We start from the raw sequence: 20491 nt of genomic DNA, 5'->3' as shown, positions 1-20491 counted from the left end.
AGGAGGTTAAGGTGAGGGTGATAGGCTGGAGAGGGGGTGGGGGCGGAGAGGTCATGAAGAGGTTTGCAGGTCAAGAAGGCGGTGCTGAGTCTGAGGATTGGGACTGAGAAAAGGTGGGGGGAGGGGAAATGAGAAAGCTGGAGAAATCTGCATTCATCCCTTGTGGTTGGAGGGTTCCTAGGCGGAAGATGAGGCGCTCTTCTTCCAGGCGTCGTGTTGCCATGGTCTGGCGATGGAGGAGGCCAAGGACCTGCATATCCTTGGCGGAGTGGGAGGGGGAGTTAAAGTGTTCAGCCACGGGGCGGTTGGATTGGTTGGTGCGGGTGTCCCAGTGGTGTTCTCTGAAACGTTCTGCAAGTAGGCGGCCTGTCTCCCCAATGTATAGGAAGCCACATCGCTGCACCTTGCAGAACACCACTGATTTCAGATGTCCAGCCAGAAAAATACCCCTCCACAACAGCCCTCAGTCTTTATGACCAAGCTAATTTTATATCCAACTTATCAACTCATTATTGATTCCATGTGACTTAATCTTCTGGACCAGTCGACTATGAGGGACCTTGTCAAATGCTTTAGTACAGTTCAGATAGACAACATCCACTGCCCTATCCTTAAACATAGTCATCACTTCCTCAAAAAAAACTTTACCAAATTTGAGAGACCTCCCCTGTATAAAGTCATGCTGATATCTGTAATAAGGCCATTCTTCTCCAAACGCAAGTAAATCCTGTCCCTAAGAATTTTCTCCAATAATTTCTCTATCACTGATGTAATAATCACCGGTCTAGATTAGATTTCCTACAGTGTGGAAACAGGCCCTTCGGCCCAACAAGTCCACACCGACCCTCCGAAGAGCAACCCACCCAGACCCATTCCCCTACATTTACCCCTGACTAATGCACCTAATACTACAGGCAATTTAGCATAACCAATTCACATGGCCTGCACATCTTTGGATTGTGGGAGGAAACCGGAGCACCCGGAGGAAACCCACGCAGACATGGGGAGAATGTGCAAACTCCACACAGACAGGCGGGAATCGAACCCAATACCCTGGTGCTGTGAGGCAGCAGTGCTAATCACTGAGCCACCATGCCACCAATAATTTCCTGGATGATTCTTGTTGCCCTTCTTAAACAAAGGAACAATACTGGCTATTCTTTAGTGTTTGGGACCTTGGCCTGCGGCTGAAGGGGATACAAAGATCTCTGTCAAGTCCCATTAATCTCCTCCTTTGCCTGCTTCAGTACCCTACAGACTTATCTACAATGATGTCTTTCAAGGCACCCAATACCACCACCGTCGTAATATTGATATATCCTAGCATGTAATTTACCCATTGCTAATCTTACCATGCTTTTGACTTCGTGAATACCGATGCAAATAATTCATTAAAGTGTGTCTCACCTTTTGTCTCTGGCTCTACACATAAATTCCCTCCTTTTCCTTAGGATTCTCCTTAATTCTACATGCCATGGCATTTCACGGCCTCTTCTAACCCTCCTAATGTCTTATTTGAGTTAGAGTTAATTTCTGCTTCTTTTATACTCAAGGATCTTGTTTAATTTCAGTTTCCCAAACCTTATAATATACTTCCTTTTCCTTTCATACTACTAATGCACTGCATGAATCCCTTAGCTCTTCCCCAATCAACCTGTGTAGGGATGTTATTATACACCTTTAGCGCCTATAGGCCTGAACCCATGCCTTTTGGCTCAGATGTACAGACACTACCAATGCACCGCAAGAGCCCCTTTTCTCCTTCGGAGAGATATTTTCTAATCAAACCAATACACACCTCTGAAGTAGGTAGGACTTGAACCCAGGCCTTTGGTAGGGACACCACCACTGCAACCCAAGAGCCTCTTAGTAATGTGCTGGCCCAATCATCTTCAGCTGCTTTCTAATGACCTTCCCTTATTATAATTTGAGAACTGTGAATGTTTGCTGATGATTGCACAACATTCAGCACCATTCATGACTACTCAGATAATGAAGCAGTCCATGTTCAAATGCAGCAAGACCTGGCAATATTCAGGCTTGGGCTGACAAGTGGCAAGTAACATCCAAACCACACAAGTGATAGGAACATACGTACCACTGTTCAGATTATAGGCTGTCCCGAATTTACAAATGTCCGATTCATAAACGCTCGTACTTACAATAGAATTCCAATACAGCAGTGCATTACCATTAATTTTAAAGATCCAACATGTTAATGTTAGCTCATATATACAAATGGCTACTTTAGACTGTAGTGTATTGGCTTTTGACTTGCATAAAAATCAACTTACGAAAATACTAGAGAAGGGAAATCTATTGCAAATCGGGGACTCCCTATACTTATGTACTTTGATGATTGGATCATATCTATGTGATCCTACTACCAACTGTTATCGCTTTTGGGACTAAGATAAATAAAGCAAGATGAGATACAAGGATGAAATGAGCTTTGATGCATCTCACGTACCTGCACCATCTGTGGAAACTGAGCTTGCATTAATTCCAGAAAGACCAAATAGTGGACATTCACGGTCTGTATTCACATGGCCCCACTTATGACATTTAATACATCTAACATTCCGTACCTATATAGTAGAAACACATCATTATTTAAAAAGGTAAGGGAGTTGGCCAAAGTATTTATTTTCACGTCTCGAGACAGTTTCCCAATTTGAATGTGCTTTTTCCAAATGAAACAACTATTTGGTGAAGCAAACACTGTGGATGCTAGAGATTGGAATAAAAACAGAAAGTGCTAGAGAAATTCAACAGGTCTGGCAGCATCTGTGGAGAGAGAAACAAAGTTAACATCAAAACTGACATTGGACACGAAACGTTAATTTGGTTTTATCTCCCCACAGATGCTGCCAGATGTACTGATTTTCTCTAGCACTTTCTGTTCTATGCTGCCAAGCAACAATATATCTGAACTAAAGATGATCTATTTAATAACATCATTTGACCCTTGAGTGCAACTGCCAAATGACCAAAGTTACTTTGCTAAACAAACTTGCACTTCACGACACAGCAAACTGGTACATCAACAGGTTGCACAGCAGACAATGTCACAAGATTAAAAGCAGCTTGGTACTTTTTATTTGTAAAAATGCAATTAAAATGGTTGAACTGTGCTGTGCAACTGTTAAGTTCTGATATAAAATTATTTTTAAAGAATACTGAACTTTATTTACATTACAATCATTTTCTTTCCTTTAAAAGGAGATATTTTTGCATTTATTTGGTGGAAGTGAGGCAGACATTTGCTTAGAATCAGAAATTTTATTCTCAATTGCTCTCATCATGCACTTAGAGACAAAACAAAAACTGCAGATATTGGAATCCAAGGTGGACAAGCAGAAGGCTGGAAGAACACAGATTTATTCATCCCATCGATCAACCAGGTCGTACCCTCTACCTTGCGCATCTGTGCCTGCCTCACCACCCTGCCCCTCTCCCCACCCAGAGCCCTCCCCCACGCCCCCTTTATCTGCAGCTCCCTTTACACCAATCTTGTGACATAGATTATCTGCTGTGCAACCTGTTGATGTACCAGTTTGCTGTGTCGTAAAGTGCAAATTTGTTTAGCAAAGTAACTTTGGTCATTTGGCAGTTGCACTCAAGGGCCAAATGATATTATTAAATAGCTCATCTTTAGTTCAGATATATTGTTGCTTGGCAGCATAGAACAGAAAGTGCTAGAGAAAATCAGTACATCTGGCAGCATCTGTGGGGAGAGAAAACCAGATTAACGTTTCGTGTCCAATATCAGCTTTAACGTTAACGTTGTTTCTCTCTCCACAGATGCTGCCAGACCTGTTGAATTTCTCTAGCACTTTCTGTTTTTATTCCAATCTCTAGCATCCCTGTCTTGAAGAAGAGATACACCCAAAACCTTGACTTCACCTCCAGATGGTGTTTGGCTTACTGTGTTCTGCCAGCCTCCTGCTTGTCTATCTCATCATGCACTACCTGGACTGTTAATAACAGATATCAGTATTTGAATCAGAATGTAAGTCATCTAACCTCAGAAAAATACATTTAGTGAATAAATGCAAATTTTTGCAGCCCTCATAACAATTGTTCTACAATCTCTCAAAGAGGGATGGCAAATTTAATAAGAGCAAAATACTGCAGATGCCAGACACCTGAAATAAAAACAAAAGTGCTAGAAATACTCAGCAGGTCTGGAAGAATTTGGAGAGACAAACAGTACTGCTTCAGGTTAATGAATTTTCACTGAAACTTGGCTAAGATAGAAGCAAATGGTTTTAAACAAGTCAAAAGTAGGGCAAATAGAACAGGAACAATAAAAGGTCTGTGACATAAGGAACACAGAAATCAAATTACAAAAGGAAATGGCTAGCTCAAAAAGAATTGGAAAAATAAAAATAAAAATTGCGTCTAGAGGTGGTATGATTGTCAGAATGCATAATTGCCATCCGAAACCAACCTACTTTTTAACAGTTTAAAAACTTCGTATATTTATAACTTCTCCCGAAAACAGGAGTAAAACCAAAACATGTGGAGCAAATGAAACAAAATGGAGGCAGAAATCATGGTCTGAAATGGTTAAACTTAATGCTGAGTCTAGAAGGCTGCAAAGTGGCCAGTAAAATGACAAGACACTGCTCCTCAAGCCTATACTGAGCTTCAGTAGAACACTACAGGAGGCTGAGAATGCAGATACTAAGATGGGAACAAGTGGAAAGTTAAAATGACACGTCACCAGAAGATTGAGGTTTGCTTATATTCTGAACAGAAATATTTGGCAAAGTAATCTATCAGCTCGGGCTTGTTCTCTGTAAGAGAGAACAGGCTACGTTGTGAGCTGTGAACACAGCACAGTAAATTGAAAGAATTAGACTTAAATCATTGTTTCACCTACAAAGGAGTATTTGACGCTTTGGGCACTGAAGAGATGTTAGACCAGTGTGGATATTTTAACAGTGGATCGGGGTAACAGGGAGAGAATGGTTTCTTCAAAATTCCTCAGTAGACAAGTGGAAGATGTATTTGATGGTATGTTGCTGGAGGTGAACATTAAGTACAGGGACTGGTGAGGTAGAAGACAAGAGACACTATTGTGGATCTGGTAGGAGTGGGAAGAGGTGACAGCATAAGGGCAGGAAATGGAGCGGACATGGTGCTGGGGAAATCCTCTATGCAAAAAAGAAGACGTACCAAAGTCCTAGTAAGCAGAATTACATTATCAGATTGGATGCATCATTGAAACTGTAGGAAACTGTTTTTATGGCCAAGAACAAGTCGTACACACCTGAATTCCAAAAGGTTGATCTCTAATGTTCATATCATCCTTTGCATATCTGGTATCAATAGGAAAAAAAATTGTATCATTTAACATATTCATCTATGGTTTTGTAGTACTCAATTATTATAATCTTCTACATCATTTTAAAACAGCTCCTGAGATGAAATCACATATGGCAAAGGGTGGGTGGTCAAATTTAGTATCAGGAAAATTAAAACAATCAAGATACAAGTTAGACTTGTTTAATCAAGAAGGGGCTCTAAATGAGCTGCTCCCCGAAGCAATTTCTCCTTTAAACAAAACAGTAATGATCAATTTGCACATTTTTGTTGCTGTTCAAATCCTACTTTTTGATTGATACCAAAAGGGGATGCTGCAAAGATAATACACTTTGTAAAAAAGCATAAAGAAAGAAAATGGGCAACTGTAAGACAGTTAACCTAACATTTAGTATTAGGCAAAATGCAAGAATCTGAGGCTTGGTAAATGGGCATAAAGAAAATCATAGCATGATTAAATTTAATAAATAGAAACAGATTGACAAATCATTCGTTGTCAATGTAACTAGTAGGATTGATAAAGGGGAAAAAGAGTGGACGTATTATATTTTGTACATAAAAGGGTATGACATGAATTACAACTCAGCATTGAGTGTAATTAGATTAATATGATTGTGGATTGGTTACTGGATGGAAAACAGTATGCACAATAGACAATAGGTGCAGGAGTAGGCTATTCAGCCCTTCGAGCCTGCACCGCCATTCAATATAATCATGGCTGATCATTCCTAATCAGTATCCTGTTCCTGCCTTATCTCCATAACCCTTGATTCCACTATCTTTGAGAGCTCTATCCAACACTTTCTTAAATGAATCCAGAGAGTGGGCCTCCACTGCCCTCTGGGGCAGAGCATTCCACACAGCCACCACTCTCTGGGTGAAGAAGTTTCTCCTGAGCTCTGTCCTAAGTGGTCTACCCCATATTTTTAAGCTGTGTCCTCTGGTTTGGCACTCACCCATCAGTGGAAATATGTTTCCTACTGCCAGAGTGTCCAATCCTTTCATAATCTTATACGTCTCAATCAGATCCCCTCTCAGTCTTCGAAACTCAAGGGTATACAAGCCCAGTCGCTTCAGTCTTTCAATGTAAGGTAATCCTGCCATTCCAGGAATTGACCTCGTGAATCTACGCTGCACTCCCTCAATAGCCAGAATGTCTTTTCTCAAATTTGGAGACCAGAACTGCACACAGTACTCCAGGTGTGGTCTCACCAGGGCCCTGTACAGCTGCAGAAGCACCTCTTTGCTTCTATACTCAATTCCTCTTGTTATGAAGGCCAGCATGCTATTAGCCTTCTTCACTACCTGCTGTAGTGCTTGCCTTCATTGACTGGTGTACAAGAACACCCAGATCTCTCTGTACTGCCCCTTTACATAAATTGATTCCATTGAGGTAGTAGTCTGCCTTCCTGTTCTTGCCACCAAAGTGGATAACCATACATTTATCCACATTAAACTGCATCTGCCATTTCACTTAGCTTATCCAGGTCACCCTGTAATCTCCTAACATCCTCATCACATTTCACCCTGCCACCCAGCTTTGTATCATCAGCAAATTTGCTAATGTTATTGCTGATACCATCTTCTATATCATTAACATATATTGTAAAAAGCTGCGGTCCCAGCACGGATCCCTGCGGTACCCCACTGGTCACTGCCTGCCATTCCGACATGGAGCCATTTATCACTACCCTTTGTTTCCTATTAGCCAACCAATTTTCAATCCAATCTATTACTTTGCCCCCAATACCATGCACCCTAATTTTACTCACTAACCTCCTGTGTGGGACTTTATCAAAAGCTTTCTGAAAGTCCAGGTACACTACATCTACTGGATTTCCCTCGTCCAACTTCAGAGTTACATCCTCAAAAAATTCCAGAAGATTAGTCAAGCATGATTTCCCCTTCATAAATCCATGCTGACTCTGTCCTATCCTGTTATTACTATCCAGATGTGCCATAATTTCATCCTTTATAATAGACTCCAGCATCTTTCCCACCACTGAGGTCAGACTAACTGGTCTATAATTTCCTGCTTTCTCTCGCCCACCTTTCTTAAAAAGTGGTATAACATTAGCCACCCTCTAATCCTCAGGAACCGACCCTGAATCTATTGAACTCTGGAAAATAATCACCAACGCATCCACGATTTCCCGAGCCACCTCCTTCAGTACCCTGGGGATGCAGACCATCAGGCCCCGGAGACTTATCAACCTTCAGACCTAACAGTCTCTCCAACACCAAATCCTGGCAAATATGAATTCCCTTAAGTTCAGGTCCTTCAGCCACTGTTACCTCAGGGAGATTGCTTGTGTCTTCCCCAGTGAACACAGATCTGAAGTACCCATTTAATTCCTCTGCCATTTCTTTGTTCCTAGTAATATATTCCCCTGTTTGTCTTCAAGGGCCCAATTTTTGTCCTAACCATTTTTTTGCCTTGCACATACCTAAAAAAGCTTTTACTATCCTCCTTAATATTCTTGGCCAGTTTACCTTCGTACCTCACTTTTCCTCTGCGTATTTCCTTCTTAGTAATCCTCTGTTGTTCTTTAAAAGCTTCCCAGTCCTCAGTTTTCCCCACTTATCTTAGCTATGTTATACTTTTTCTCTTTTAACTTTATATGTTTCTTTACTTCCCTCGTCAGCCACGGACGCCCATGCCTCCTCCTGGGATCTTTCTTCCTTTTAGGAATGAACTGATCTCACACACACACAAGTGGTACATGCTGCAAGTTAGCAGGCTGTACCTAACAGAATACTGCAAGAAACAATATTTCAGTTTCAACTACTAACAATCTATATGAGAATCTTAGACGAAGGGACTGAGTGCAACTTATTCAAATTTGCTGATGATATCGAGTTAGGTGGGTAAGCAAGTGGTGAAGAGATTGCACACAGATGTAGACATTTTAGTTAAGTGGGCAAAATCATCACCAAATGTTTAATGTGACAAAGCTAACCACTTGATAAGAAAAAAAGACAAAATATTTTTGAATGGCAAGAGACTGGGAAATGTTAGGATTCAGAGGGAGCTAACAGCCCTTATAAATAAATCAGAGAAAGTTAACTTAAGCAAGAAATTAGGAAGGAGAATGGTATTATGGCTTTTGTCATAAAGAGATTGAAGTATTCATATGAAGTATTCATATGTACAATTGTACAGGATATTGTTTGGTTTGACCTTAAGTGCTGTGTGTACTATTGCTGTGTGTACTATTGGTCCCCTCATCCAAAGAAGCATGAACTTGCCCCACAGGATGTGCAACAAAGTCTCATTTGACTTGTTCCTGAGTTGAAGTGATTGGCCTGAGGAGATATTGAGTTTTTTGGGTAGTCCTATTTCTTGCGTTTTGAAGAAAGAGAGATGATCTAACAGAATATTACAATCATAAAGATAGATAAAGGACAATTGATTTCTGGTTTACGTTCTCCAGAATGTTGGCATCCAAGATGGTATTAGGAATACAGAACATGGGGATAATGTAGAAAGAGAGAAGTGTGAGGATGCCTGCAGATACAGTAAATGAAACAGGATCCTGAGCTGTGGGTTCCAAGTTAAGGAAGCTGTTCAAAAGATAGGCAAATGTATGGATAAATCACAGAAGAGTGGGATCAGTAGTATACCTTTTAAAAAGAGCTGGCAGGCAAAAGGGACCAAATGGCCCCTTCCTGTGCTGAATGGTTTTTTTTGTGATGTTCAGTATTAGATGGATAGTGATAGTAACTCTGAGGAGGTTGGTTCTATACAATGTTAAGACTGTCCACGATATAGAGTGGTAGACAAACAAATACAATAACAGAGTGCTAACATTGAAGAATTCTGTAGTAAGGGATAACAAATTAACCAATCAGTGGTCCCAAACAGTACAGGTAGTTCTTTTACAATGCGATGGTTGTGTTCTCTTGCAACACTGCATTATAGAGAAAAATTATGTTTTAGAAACAGTGCTTGAAGTGTTGATGATGCAATCGCGTTACATCAACACACGTTTTAAAAGTTCCCACTTTAGAAACAGTGTCCCCAGTTCATCAATCACGTTATAGCACATTTGTGTTACAGAATAAGTGTTGTAGTGGAATGACTTGTATATTGCCTATTGGTCAGGTTGAAAGACATCATAAAATTGGAAAAAATACAGGAAAGGTAAGGATAGCAGCAAAGAATTGTAGCTCGTAATGGAAATAGTTTCAGATAAAAGTATATTTAAGGACTTTAGAAGGAGTTTAAGATCGCAGAGTAGAAATCTCCACCAGTTAGAGTTTTTCAGACATGGAACAAGCAAAATGCATAATAGGGATCCTGCATGTGTAGGAAATCTGGACTTCCAGAAGGCATTTGATAATGTTTTGCACAAAAGGTAATACACAGGATAAAATTACATTGGGTAAGGGTAATTTGTTAGCTTGGATAGAGGATTAACTAACAAACAGAAAGAACAAAGTCAACATAAATGGGGTAACAAAGGAGAGAATAGGGCCCCCCCAAAGATCAGCAAGGCGGCCTTTGTGTGGAACCATAGAAAATGGGGGAGATACTAAATGAGTATTTTGCATCAGTATTTACTGTGGAAAAGGATATGGAAGATATAGAATGTAGGGAAATAGATGGTGACACCTTGCAAAATATCCATATTACAGAGGAGGGAGTGCTGGATGTGGATAAATCCCCAGGACCTGATCAGGTGTACCGTAGAACTCGGTGGGAAGCTAGAGAAGTGATTGCTGGGCCTCTTGCTGAAATCTTTGTATCATCGATAGACACAGGTGAGGGGCCAGAAGACTGGAGGTTGGCTAACATGGTGCCACTGTTTAAGGGTGGTAAGGACAAGCCAGGGAACTACAAACCAGTGAGCCTGACCTCGGTGGTGGGCAAGTTGTTGGAGGGAATCCTGAGGGACAGGATGTACATGTATTTGGAAAGGCAAAGACTGATTAGGGATAGTCAACATGGCTTTGTGCGTGGAAAATCATGTCTCACAAACTTGATTGAGTTTTTGTGAAGAAGTAACAAATGAGGACGGATAGATAGATGTGATCTATATGGTCTTCAGTAAGACGTTCGACAAGGTTCTCCACGGGAGACTGATTAGTAAGGTTAGATCTCTCGGAATACAGGGACAACTAACCATTTGGATACAGAACTGGCTCAAAAGGTAGAAATCAGAGGGTCATGGTGGAGGGTTGTTTTTTCAAACTGGAGGCCTGTGACCAGTGGAGTGCCACAAGGATCGGTGCTGGGTCTTCTACTTTTTGTCATTTACATAAATGATTTGGATGCGAGCATAAGAGAGTAAGTTTGCAGATGACACCAAAATTGGAGGTGCAGTGGACAGCGAAGAAGGCTACTTCAGATTACAACAGGGTCTTGACCAGATGGGCCAATGGGCTGAGAAGTGGCAGATGGAGTTTAATTCAGATAAATGCGAGGTGTTGCATTTTGGGAAAGCAAACCTTAGCAGGACTTATACACTTATTGGCAAGGTCCTTGGGACTGTTGCTGAACATACGACTTTGGAGTGCAGGTTCATAGCTCCATGAAAGTGGAGTTGCAGGTGGATAGGATAGTGAAGAAGGCGTTTGGTATGCTTTCTTTCATTGGTCAGAGAATTGAGTACAGGAGTTGGGAGGTCATGTTGTGGCTGTACAGGACATTGGTTAGGCCACTGTTGGAATATTGCATGCAATTCTGGTCTCCTTTCTATCGGAAAGATGTTGTGAAACTTGAAAGGGTTCAGAAAAGATTTACAAGGATGTTGCCGGGTTGGAGGATCTGAGCTACAGGGAGAGCCTGAACAGGCTGGGGCTGTTTTCCCTGGAATGTCAGAGGCCGAGAGGTGACCTTATAGAGGTTTACAAAATTATGAGGGGCATGGATAGGATAAATAGACAAAGTCTTTTCCCTGGGATCGGGGAGCCCAGAACTAGAGGGCATAGGTTTAGGGTGAGAAGGGAAAGATATAAAAGAGACCTAAGGGGCAACTTTTTCACACAGAGGGTGGTATGTGTATGGGATGAGCTGCCAGAGGATGTGGTGGAGGCTGGTACAATTGCAAAATTTAAAAGGCATTTGGATGGGTATATGAATAGGAAGGGTTTGGAGGGATATGGGCCAGGTGCTGGCAGGTGGGACTAGATTGGATTGGGATATCTGGTCAGCATGGACGGGTTGGACCGAAGGGTCTGTTTCCATGCTGTCCATCTCTATGACTCTATAAATAGGTCTTTTCCTGGTTCATAAGATGCATCCAGTGGGGTGTCACAGGGTTCGGTCCTTGGGACCCCAACTATTTACAATCTATATTCATGACTGGATACAGAGATGGAAGGTAAATGGAGAAAAAGTTTAGGGTGCTTTGATGCAAGAGGAACCCGACTGTCCTCGTGCATAAAATCGCAGAAAACTAGTATGCAGGTACAGTAGGTAATAAGGAAGATAAATATAATTTTAGCATTTGTTTTAGGAATAGAGAATGAAAGTAGGGATGTTTTGCTGCAAATGTACAAGGCATTCAAAAGACCACACCTGGAGTGCTGTGTATAGTTTTGGATGTAGTCGTATTGGAGGCAGTTCACAGGATCTTCACTAGAGTGATTCCTGAGATGAGGGGTTTATCTTACGAAGAAAGATTGAACAGTTTAGGTCTAACTCTCAAGTTCAGAAACATAACAAGAAATCTAATTGAGGTATATAAGATGCAAAAGCAGATTGACAAAAGTAGATGTGGAGAGGATGTTTCTTCTTTGGGGCAATCTGGAACAACAGGTAAGGGGTAACAGAATTAAAACTTCTCTCAAAGGGTCATGAATTTATGGAATTAACTACCCCAGAATGCAGTGGTTGCCAGAACATTGAATTTAAGGAGGAGATTCTTAATTAGTAAAGGGTTGAAAGCTATGGGGAAGCAGGCAGAAGAGTGCAGTTGAGGCTAAGACGAGATGAGTCATGATCGCATTGAATGGTGGAGCAGGCTCGAGAGGATCAATACCTATTCCTGCTCTTAAGTTCTATGTTCTTACATGAAGATATAAATAAAGCGTAGTTGGTATTTAAAGTGAGGTTGAAGGTGAAAAAGGGACCAGTAAAAGACCAACAGACCTGAAAATGGAAAAGGTTTATTTTATAAGCTTATAAGTAGTACTTTTAAACAGTTAGGAGCATTCAGAGGTAAATGAGAGAATCTAATTGTGTGTGATATAGGCACATCAAATCTTTGATTTTCTTATATACAAATGCCAATAGAAGTGATAAGAAGGTGTATTGCAAAAAAATGAAGAAGAATTGTTGTAAATAATTGAGGGCAAGAATATTCTGAAGAAAAGTGAACTCAAGTTCCTCTGATAGCATTAATTCAAGATATAATTGAAAGACATGAGGAATTAGCAGAGGCTCTGGCTAAAATATCCTCCATAATTATTCAATCTGTAAAATTTGAAATAGCCAATGTAAAACATTTCATTTAAAACGAGCTGGATAATTATAAACTGGATGTCATCAGTACCAGACAAACTCTTGAGAGTCCATAATTTAAATTAAACTAATAAATATTCAGAAATGTGTGATTGGTTTTCCAAAATAGCTTCACAACAAACAAACGTTTGAATTTCTGCCTATATCTTTAAAGTTGAGGGATGTCAGCAGTTGCCGTGAAACACTACTTACTTTTCTCGTGGTGCAACCTTCTGCCATTCAAACTTGTATTCAGTCTCTCCTTCTTCTGTCTGCAACAGCACATTCAAACACTTCAGCTATGATTATATGTTAAAATCAAAAAAATTCTTCAAATTTTCAAACATTTATCTTAAATGGAGACATTTATCAACATAATCTTACCTCTTTGTTCTCTTTGTTGCCAGTCAATTTAGAAAAAAGGAAATTATGTTAGCTTGCTGCATACATAAATACAGAATCTTAAAACAGAAAGAACAATGATGAAAATTAAATACATGCAGATAATATAAAGACACTTGTTAAAACCTCTTACCACTCTTTACTCCTGGAGGTGCCTCATACATAAAGTTAAGCCCATTCTTCACACGTTCATCTCCCATGAGTAACCTTAAAAAAATGGCAGTTTTCCATATATTAAGGGTTTTAATCTCCAAAACAGAGTAATGCTGCTTTACGTCTTTTCATGTATCAATGCTCATTTTAAAAAGGTATCTATTTGTTTAACAGAATATGTATGCACAAACAAACTTGTATAACCCAAGCAGTTCTAGAACTGTCTCGCTTAAGTGAAATATTAAACAGCATGAGCAGGAAAAAGATAAAGCTATGTGCTTATTTTAAAGTAAAGCAGGAGATGAAAGCCTGAGGACATAAATGAAAAAGTTAGCGAAATGTAAAATTAGAGCAATTATCAAGAGCGCCATTTTACTCGAGCAATAGGTAATATTCTATACATAATTTCTCTCATCAAAATGGGACAGTTGGGGTACTAGAGGAATTAGCTTTGAAGGGCTAAATTGGCTTTCCTTTTTCGTGACTTTTCTTCTATCTAGCGATATAGAGCTACTGCTTTTTGATCAGAATGTTCTGTTAAATTGGTCTCACATCATTTGCCAAACTACAAGATGCCATTTGTTCAACACTTTATTCCCAAATTATTTCATGTTCCAATCTCTGGATAGGTAGCGACCAGATGTACCCTGAAAGATGCATGTCTGGACCCTTCATAAGCACTGACTTTGTGGTAATTGCCAGGAGGTTCAAATAACTGGGCAATTACCCAAAACATGAAATCCTCCAAAAACACAACACCGAGTTAGAACTGCAGAGGGCCCCAACACACATACATAAGTTGATAACCAGGAAAAGTTGGAGGAAATAAAATCTGGCTTAGGATAAAACTAACCCCATATTCACTACCCTGCCACTGTACTAGCCTACACATCCTGGCCCCTCACCCAATTATCTCAACCCAATTTTTTTTTAAACCTGACTCAAACTCAAGTTATTTAAATGTCCCACAGCAATTAATAAATGAATTACTTTACCAGAGTATGACAGTTACTGCTGTTCAAATTAGGGTGTGGCTTGGCTTCTCTTGACTCTCCTACACTACAAGGATTCAGCTGGATTGAAGGTATGCTGTGCATTTCCGAGGCATCCAGCATCAGAAATGCTAGTGATGTACAAAGGGTGAAAATGTAGGTGTAACTGCAGCAATCTGATGACGAGTGCTGCTGTTTGAAGATGGGGACCATGATATAAATATCCATCTGGAGCATTGTTGCTTGTATCAAAAAGGCATTTTGTTTGTGTCACACAGAAGTATAGTTACAAGAGTTATGCTCCCAAAAAACTAGAAGCAGCCATCCAGAGGCAGATCTGAGGTGAAAAATATAGGATGGACAGTTTCTTTATACAAATCACATCAGTGGCTTATTTCGCTGCTATCTCTGCACATTGAAGAGAAATCTAGTGCTTTTGAATTAACAAATTATTTTGATTTCCACAAGTCTTTGAAAAGGAAAATTTTGCAGACTTAAGCAGTAATAGAATCTTGACTGCCAAGGGAGAAGTTTCAGCGTGCGGTTAAATATCCAAAAATGCCAGTGCATCAACATCCCAACATAATCTTTCACTTTTGACTTTTACTGGGGTGCATTTTGAGGCATGCAAATAAACCTGTTTGCAGAGGTCAGGTCAGTATTTTAAATATCTTATTAACAGCCTTTAAACTAGAATTCAGCCTCTAACAAAAACAGAAGTTGTTGGAAAAGCTCAGTAAGTTTGGCAGCTTCTGTGAAGAGAAATCAGTGTTAACGTTTCAGGTCCTTCCCCAGTCACCAGACCCGAAATGTTAACTCTCATTTCTCTTCACAGATGCTGCCAGACCTGCTGAGCTTTTCCAGAAATTTCTGTTTTTGTTTCTGATTTACAGAATCTGCAGTTCACTTTTTATTCTAGCTGTAACAGCTGGTCCACAAATTTTGCGAGCCATATGAACTTGTCAAGATTCAGCAAAATTAACTGCAGCAGTCGTAGCAACACTCGCAGCTACTTTTGCCACAACCACATTCTGCTGCACTAGGCCAGAATCCCATTAAAATTCCAACCTACAAATCAGCAACCAGCCAAAGCAGCAGGAAAGGTGACTTTCAGGTTCACTTTTGGAACTCATACCTAAAAAGGACTCATGTTCCAAAATTACAAATGGCAGGAATTAGAGCAGAAGCTATTTCTCATTTTGCATATATTTACCAGATACCAAAACACAAATTTCCATGATTTTTAAAAATTAATTCGTGGGATGCGGGCACTACTAGCTGGCCATTGCCTGCCCCTCATTGCTTAGAGAAGGTACTGTCAGATGCATTCTTGACCTGCTACAGTCCATGTGCTTTAGGTTTATCCACAGTGCCCTCAGGGAGGGAATTCAACACAAAACATCTATGAAGCATGGGAGAAATATATCTCAATTGGACAGACAGAAATATATCTCAGTTTGTTTTTGTGATGAAATTTGGACTATGTTACTGTGAGTGATGGCATACATGGTAAGTGGCAAATATTACAAGCAGAGTTGGAAGATCTGTCTCAGTTGTACAGGTAGTTCTCCTATAACATGATGATTGCGGTCTTGTGCAACCTCGCATTATAGAAAAATCGCACTTTAGAAACAGTGCTTGAAGTGTTGGAGTTGTAAAGGAAGTCATGGTGGCTCAATGGTTAGCACTGATGCCTTACAGCGCCAGGGACCTGGGTTCAATTCCAGCCTTGGGTGACTGTCTGTGTGGAGTTTGCACATTTCTCCCCGTGTCTGCGTGGGTTTCCTCCGGGTGCTCCAGTTTCCTCCCACAGTCCAAAGATGTGGTCAGGTGAATTGCCCATGCTAAATTGCCCATAGTGTTAGGTGCATTCGTCAGACGGAAATGGGTTACTCTTCGGAGGGTCAGTGTGGACCTGTTGGGCCGAAGGGCCTGTTTCCATACTGTAGGGAATCTAATCACATTACAGCCAAAACCTATTTTAAAAGTTCATGCTTTAGAAACAGTGTTCCCAATTCATCAATTGCGTTACAGTGAATTCATGCTTACGAAATGCTCATTATAGCAGAACAATCTGTATTTGCCATTTAATGTGTGATTTATAATTTGTCCTTTAATTCAAGTTTAATATATTTTGATTGGCATTTTAGAGTGTTGGTAATTGAAGGTATTTAATATTTGCCATGTTTGACCCTTGTTCTTCTGTTTTAATGTGTAAAATCTTGCAGCGTCATTTTTTTTTCAGTAAAAAAACTGAGACTTAGGTTTATTCTATTTCAAAATAAGGCACTGGTCCCAACTTTCTATGCCCATCTTTCCCAGAAAATTATCCACAGAAAATCAGCTGAATTGAGTTGGGGAAATTGGGTGGTGGGGAAGTCTATTGGGGATGGTGGAAATGGCAGTGGTTTGCAGGAGTGAGGAAATGCAGATAGAAAGACAGGTGGAAAACCCAGGCTTAAATAGTGCAAGTTAACAATTTGAGTTAACTATTAAGAAATCAAAAACAATACAATGGATACAAATTCAAACCTGTTATCATATACTTCTTGCTCTTTTACATATTGTTGCATTAGTTCTTCTTGTTTCTTTTTCTCATAAGAAATTTTTTGTTCTGCCATCCATACCTGAAAAAAGGATATAAAGTTAGACTTCTATAAACAACACAACATTTCTGTTCTGATAACTATGGTATGAAGCAAAGATCTAAACTGTCTTCTCAAGTAGACATAAACAATCTCACAGAACATTAAGAGAGTTTGCCTACAGTCCAGGTCAAGATATATCTCTAGCTGAAAATGTGTTGCTGGAAAAGCGCAGCAGGTCAGGCAGCATCCAAGGAACAGGAGAATCGACGTTTCGGGCATAAGCCCTTCTTCAGGAAGAAGGGCTTCCTGAAGAAGGGCTTATGCCCGAAACGTTGATTCTCCTGTTCCTTGGATGCTGCCTGACCTGCTGCGCTTTTCCAGCAACACATTTTCAGCTCTGATCTCCAGCATCTGCAACCCTCACTTTCTCCTCAAAGATATATCTCTAACCAGCATCACTAAAATATAAGCAGAATATCAAGTGATTTATTTAGTGAGCAGCCCTTGCAATGTTTAATTGTTATATTCCAAGGTTGTGAATAATATATATAACGTTATGGTTTTATGTTACTGAACAGACTCAGTCCTTGAAACCTCCAGATCCAAAACTATAAAGCAATATATTTCATAAGTACATATTCAAATAAATCCTAATTTCAAGCACTAAAACTATAATTGCACACTCACTGGGTTGATAGAGACAGCCATCTAATAGTATTAGAGAAAAACAAAAAACATAGATTATAATTACATTGACTAAAATATGGGTAATAATGTTACAAACCATCCAGAAGATATGTATACTGAAGATAGGTAACAGCAAAAACAGCTTCCATTTCAGTAGCAATTCTGATGATAAAAACCTCCCTCTACACTTCATGTACATGGAAAAAGACACACTCAGCACAGAGAAGAAATAGTTATGAACAATGACCAAACGTCTGGACAAATTGATGTGTTTTATGGATAGTTAGAGGAGGGGAGAAAACCAAAGTGCGACATATGTTTAATTCCAAAGGAACCTGTGTGGAAGAAGGCAAAAACCCTGATGGCTGGTAATTCCAAGATCCTGGAGTGTGCAAGAATTTTTTTGATTGTAGAAGTTTAAAGAAATGATTAGGAATGGAGGCCATATGAGGAAGAATTTTAAATTGGAGGTATTGTAGGAACTGCCTCTTATAAAGCTGATGAGGAAATTCAGAGCTGCTGGCAGACACTGAAAAACGTGTCCCTATACAAAGGGTTGTCACTTACTATTTCTGGGTCGTATTGAGTTTATAAAACACTGAACTTCCAAAAGGGGAGTTAAAATACTTGACAATACTGCACCATATCAGGAAGCTACATTTGCAATGAATCCCTATGCTTACGCTGAATTTGCTGCATACCCAACAGCACCTGCGTCCGGCACAAATTCACGGAGATAGTGGAAGAGGCAAATTTGGACCCAGTACAAGACCCAGCAGCATCAGCAGCAGTTGCATCGGTGAGGTGGGCCCGAAGCAGGCTCATGGTGGTGGCAGAGTCAGTTTAGGTTAATGGAGTGGCATCTGCATTGGCAAGGACTCAGTGGAGGTGAGATAGCGCCAAAGAGTGGTGACTTTCATTGCAATGGCAGCAGCATGCCTCGCCACAGGATCCATGGTGGAGCACTTAACAAGAAGGACTATAAAGTTGAACAGTTTTTTTTTAATTTTTCTGCCTTTACATTCCACGTTTTGATTTATTTTTGTGTTTAAAGATGGCGCTGGAGAGTAGTGACAGTATACAACACTTTTCACTATATTTTGTAACAAAATACACATGACAATAAATCAAATCAAATAATTATGGTCATCATTAGCACCTTATCCTGCAGTTCTAGCTTCTCTTTCCTTCCCCAACTCGCAGCTCCATTTTCTTCATATTTACAGTTTAAATGAACCCGATCACCCTCCCACAAGTAAGTTATTGGTAATAGACATCAGGGCATGTTGACTTGAGATGGACTTCTGGCCTCACAGGAAAGAAATCCTGCTCCCAAGAGCAGTGTTGTATTCCAGAAGACAGGCAGTGATGAAGCCCATATTAATGGTAAGGTCAAGATCTTGCCAGGGACACAATGACAGGTAGTGTAGGGTGACTAGTTTTGGTGGGGGTGGGGTTGGGGTGGGGGCGTGGTTGTGGAAATTTGGGGGTGAGTTTTGCATTGGGCTTCCGATGGTGATCTGAAAGCAGGTCACAGGTTTGTAATGTGCTATCAATTGAACCTGCTGTGTATTTTGTACATGGTACACACTACTGCCAAACTGCATCAATGTGGAGGAAGTGAATGTTCAAAATGATAGTTGGAATGCCAATAAAGGAGGCTGCTTTGTTCTGGATATGTTGAGCTTCATGGATGTTGTTGGAGTTGCATTCATCCAGACAAAGTATTCCACCACCCCTGACATCTGTCTTGAAGACTAGTGGACATACTTTGGGGATTCAGGAGATAACTGATCTGCTGCAGAACTCCTATGCTCTGACCTGCTCTGGTAGCCACAGTATTCATATGGCTAATCTAGTCAAGTTTCTAATCAATTGTGGTACCCAGAACATTACTGCTAGTGACTCAAATGATAGTATTGTCATTGAGTTCAAAGAGAGATAGTTTGATTCATCCTTTTGCAGCATAAGTGTTCCTTGCAACATCTGCCCAAATATCTCCACAGATCCAACTGCAGTGCACACTCAGACTTTGGTCTGTTTGCTGCAAGTTTTGTGATGTTCACAGAATTCCATCCTATTACCTCAGAACTACATTGGCCAACTGTAGTGTTGACATTTCTAAAGCTACTGACTGAATGATACATGTTAACATTTATGATATCAATTATTGATTATTAAATGTTATGGTCATTAAGAATAGCAAGTGTGAGAAAGACATCAGGGAAGGCCACTACATGAAGGACAGTTAGTTTCCCCCTAACTGCAGCCACATGAACTATGCATGCGGTCCCCCAGCCCTCCCTTTCCGCATGTCCTGGAGGGAGGTTATCACCCAGTCTCCCCGTCTGAGGATGGGGTGGGGGAATGGTTATAGTTGTACTTCTCACCCTGTCCCCGTGGTGGGGGAGAGAAAGGCTATCACCCTGCCCCCCCTGGGTTGGGAGGAGGGTTTTACCATCTCCCGGGGGGGGGATTATCACCGTGTCCACCTCCTCTCCTCTTGTCCTCTTTACCCCCCGCCCCGTGCTCTGGAGCAGGCCCCAGCTGCCGCTCACCTTCTTAATGTTGGATTTCGAGGCCGGGTGGAAATCCTTCTTGCACATGAAGTTGGCGAATGACTTGCCCATGTTGCCGGGAGCCGGGTCGGGGGTGTTTGCCCCGGGATGACTAACAGAACCGAGGTGGGGGAAGTACTGGGCGGATCAAGCGGGGCCTGTTCCTGGCCCAGGCCTCGGGCCCGAGTGAAGGCGCGCGGAGGAGGGGCGGCTCCCCGGGCAGCACCGCCCCGACACCAAACACACACAGTGCGCCCGGGAAGCGGTTCCCGATGATAAACCGGGATTGTGAGACCGTGAAAAGTGACGGTTCCGCCGACTCCCCAAACACAA

General features: G+C 40.9%; 1 protein-coding gene across 1 annotated transcript in view; it reads right to left on the bottom strand.

Moving 5' to 3' along the window:
* Positions 1-20490, bottom strand: part of cirsr (corepressor of RBPJ and splicing regulator) — a 59196-nt gene extending 38706 nt beyond the window's left edge. The window contains 6 exon segments of the mRNA XM_087989007.1: positions 2471-2588; positions 5279-5327; positions 12992-13050; positions 13297-13387; positions 16858-16952; positions 20159-20490. Of these exon segments, the coding sequence (XP_087845133.1) occupies positions 2471-2588; positions 5279-5327; positions 12992-13050; positions 13297-13387; positions 16858-16952; positions 20159-20230 (484 nt within the window). The 5' untranslated portion in view covers positions 20231-20490.
* Position 20491: the final 1 nt, after the last annotated feature.

The sequence above is a fragment of the Chiloscyllium plagiosum genome, unplaced genomic scaffold, assembly GCF_037043375.1.
Source record: "Chiloscyllium plagiosum isolate Xiang-an unplaced genomic scaffold, Cpla_swu_hap1 HiC_scaffold_7, whole genome shotgun sequence".
NCBI lineage: Eukaryota > Metazoa > Chordata > Chondrichthyes > Orectolobiformes > Hemiscylliidae > Chiloscyllium > Chiloscyllium plagiosum.
Note: the sequence above shows the minus strand (reverse complement) of the source record. Positions and strands in the feature narration are given on the sequence as shown.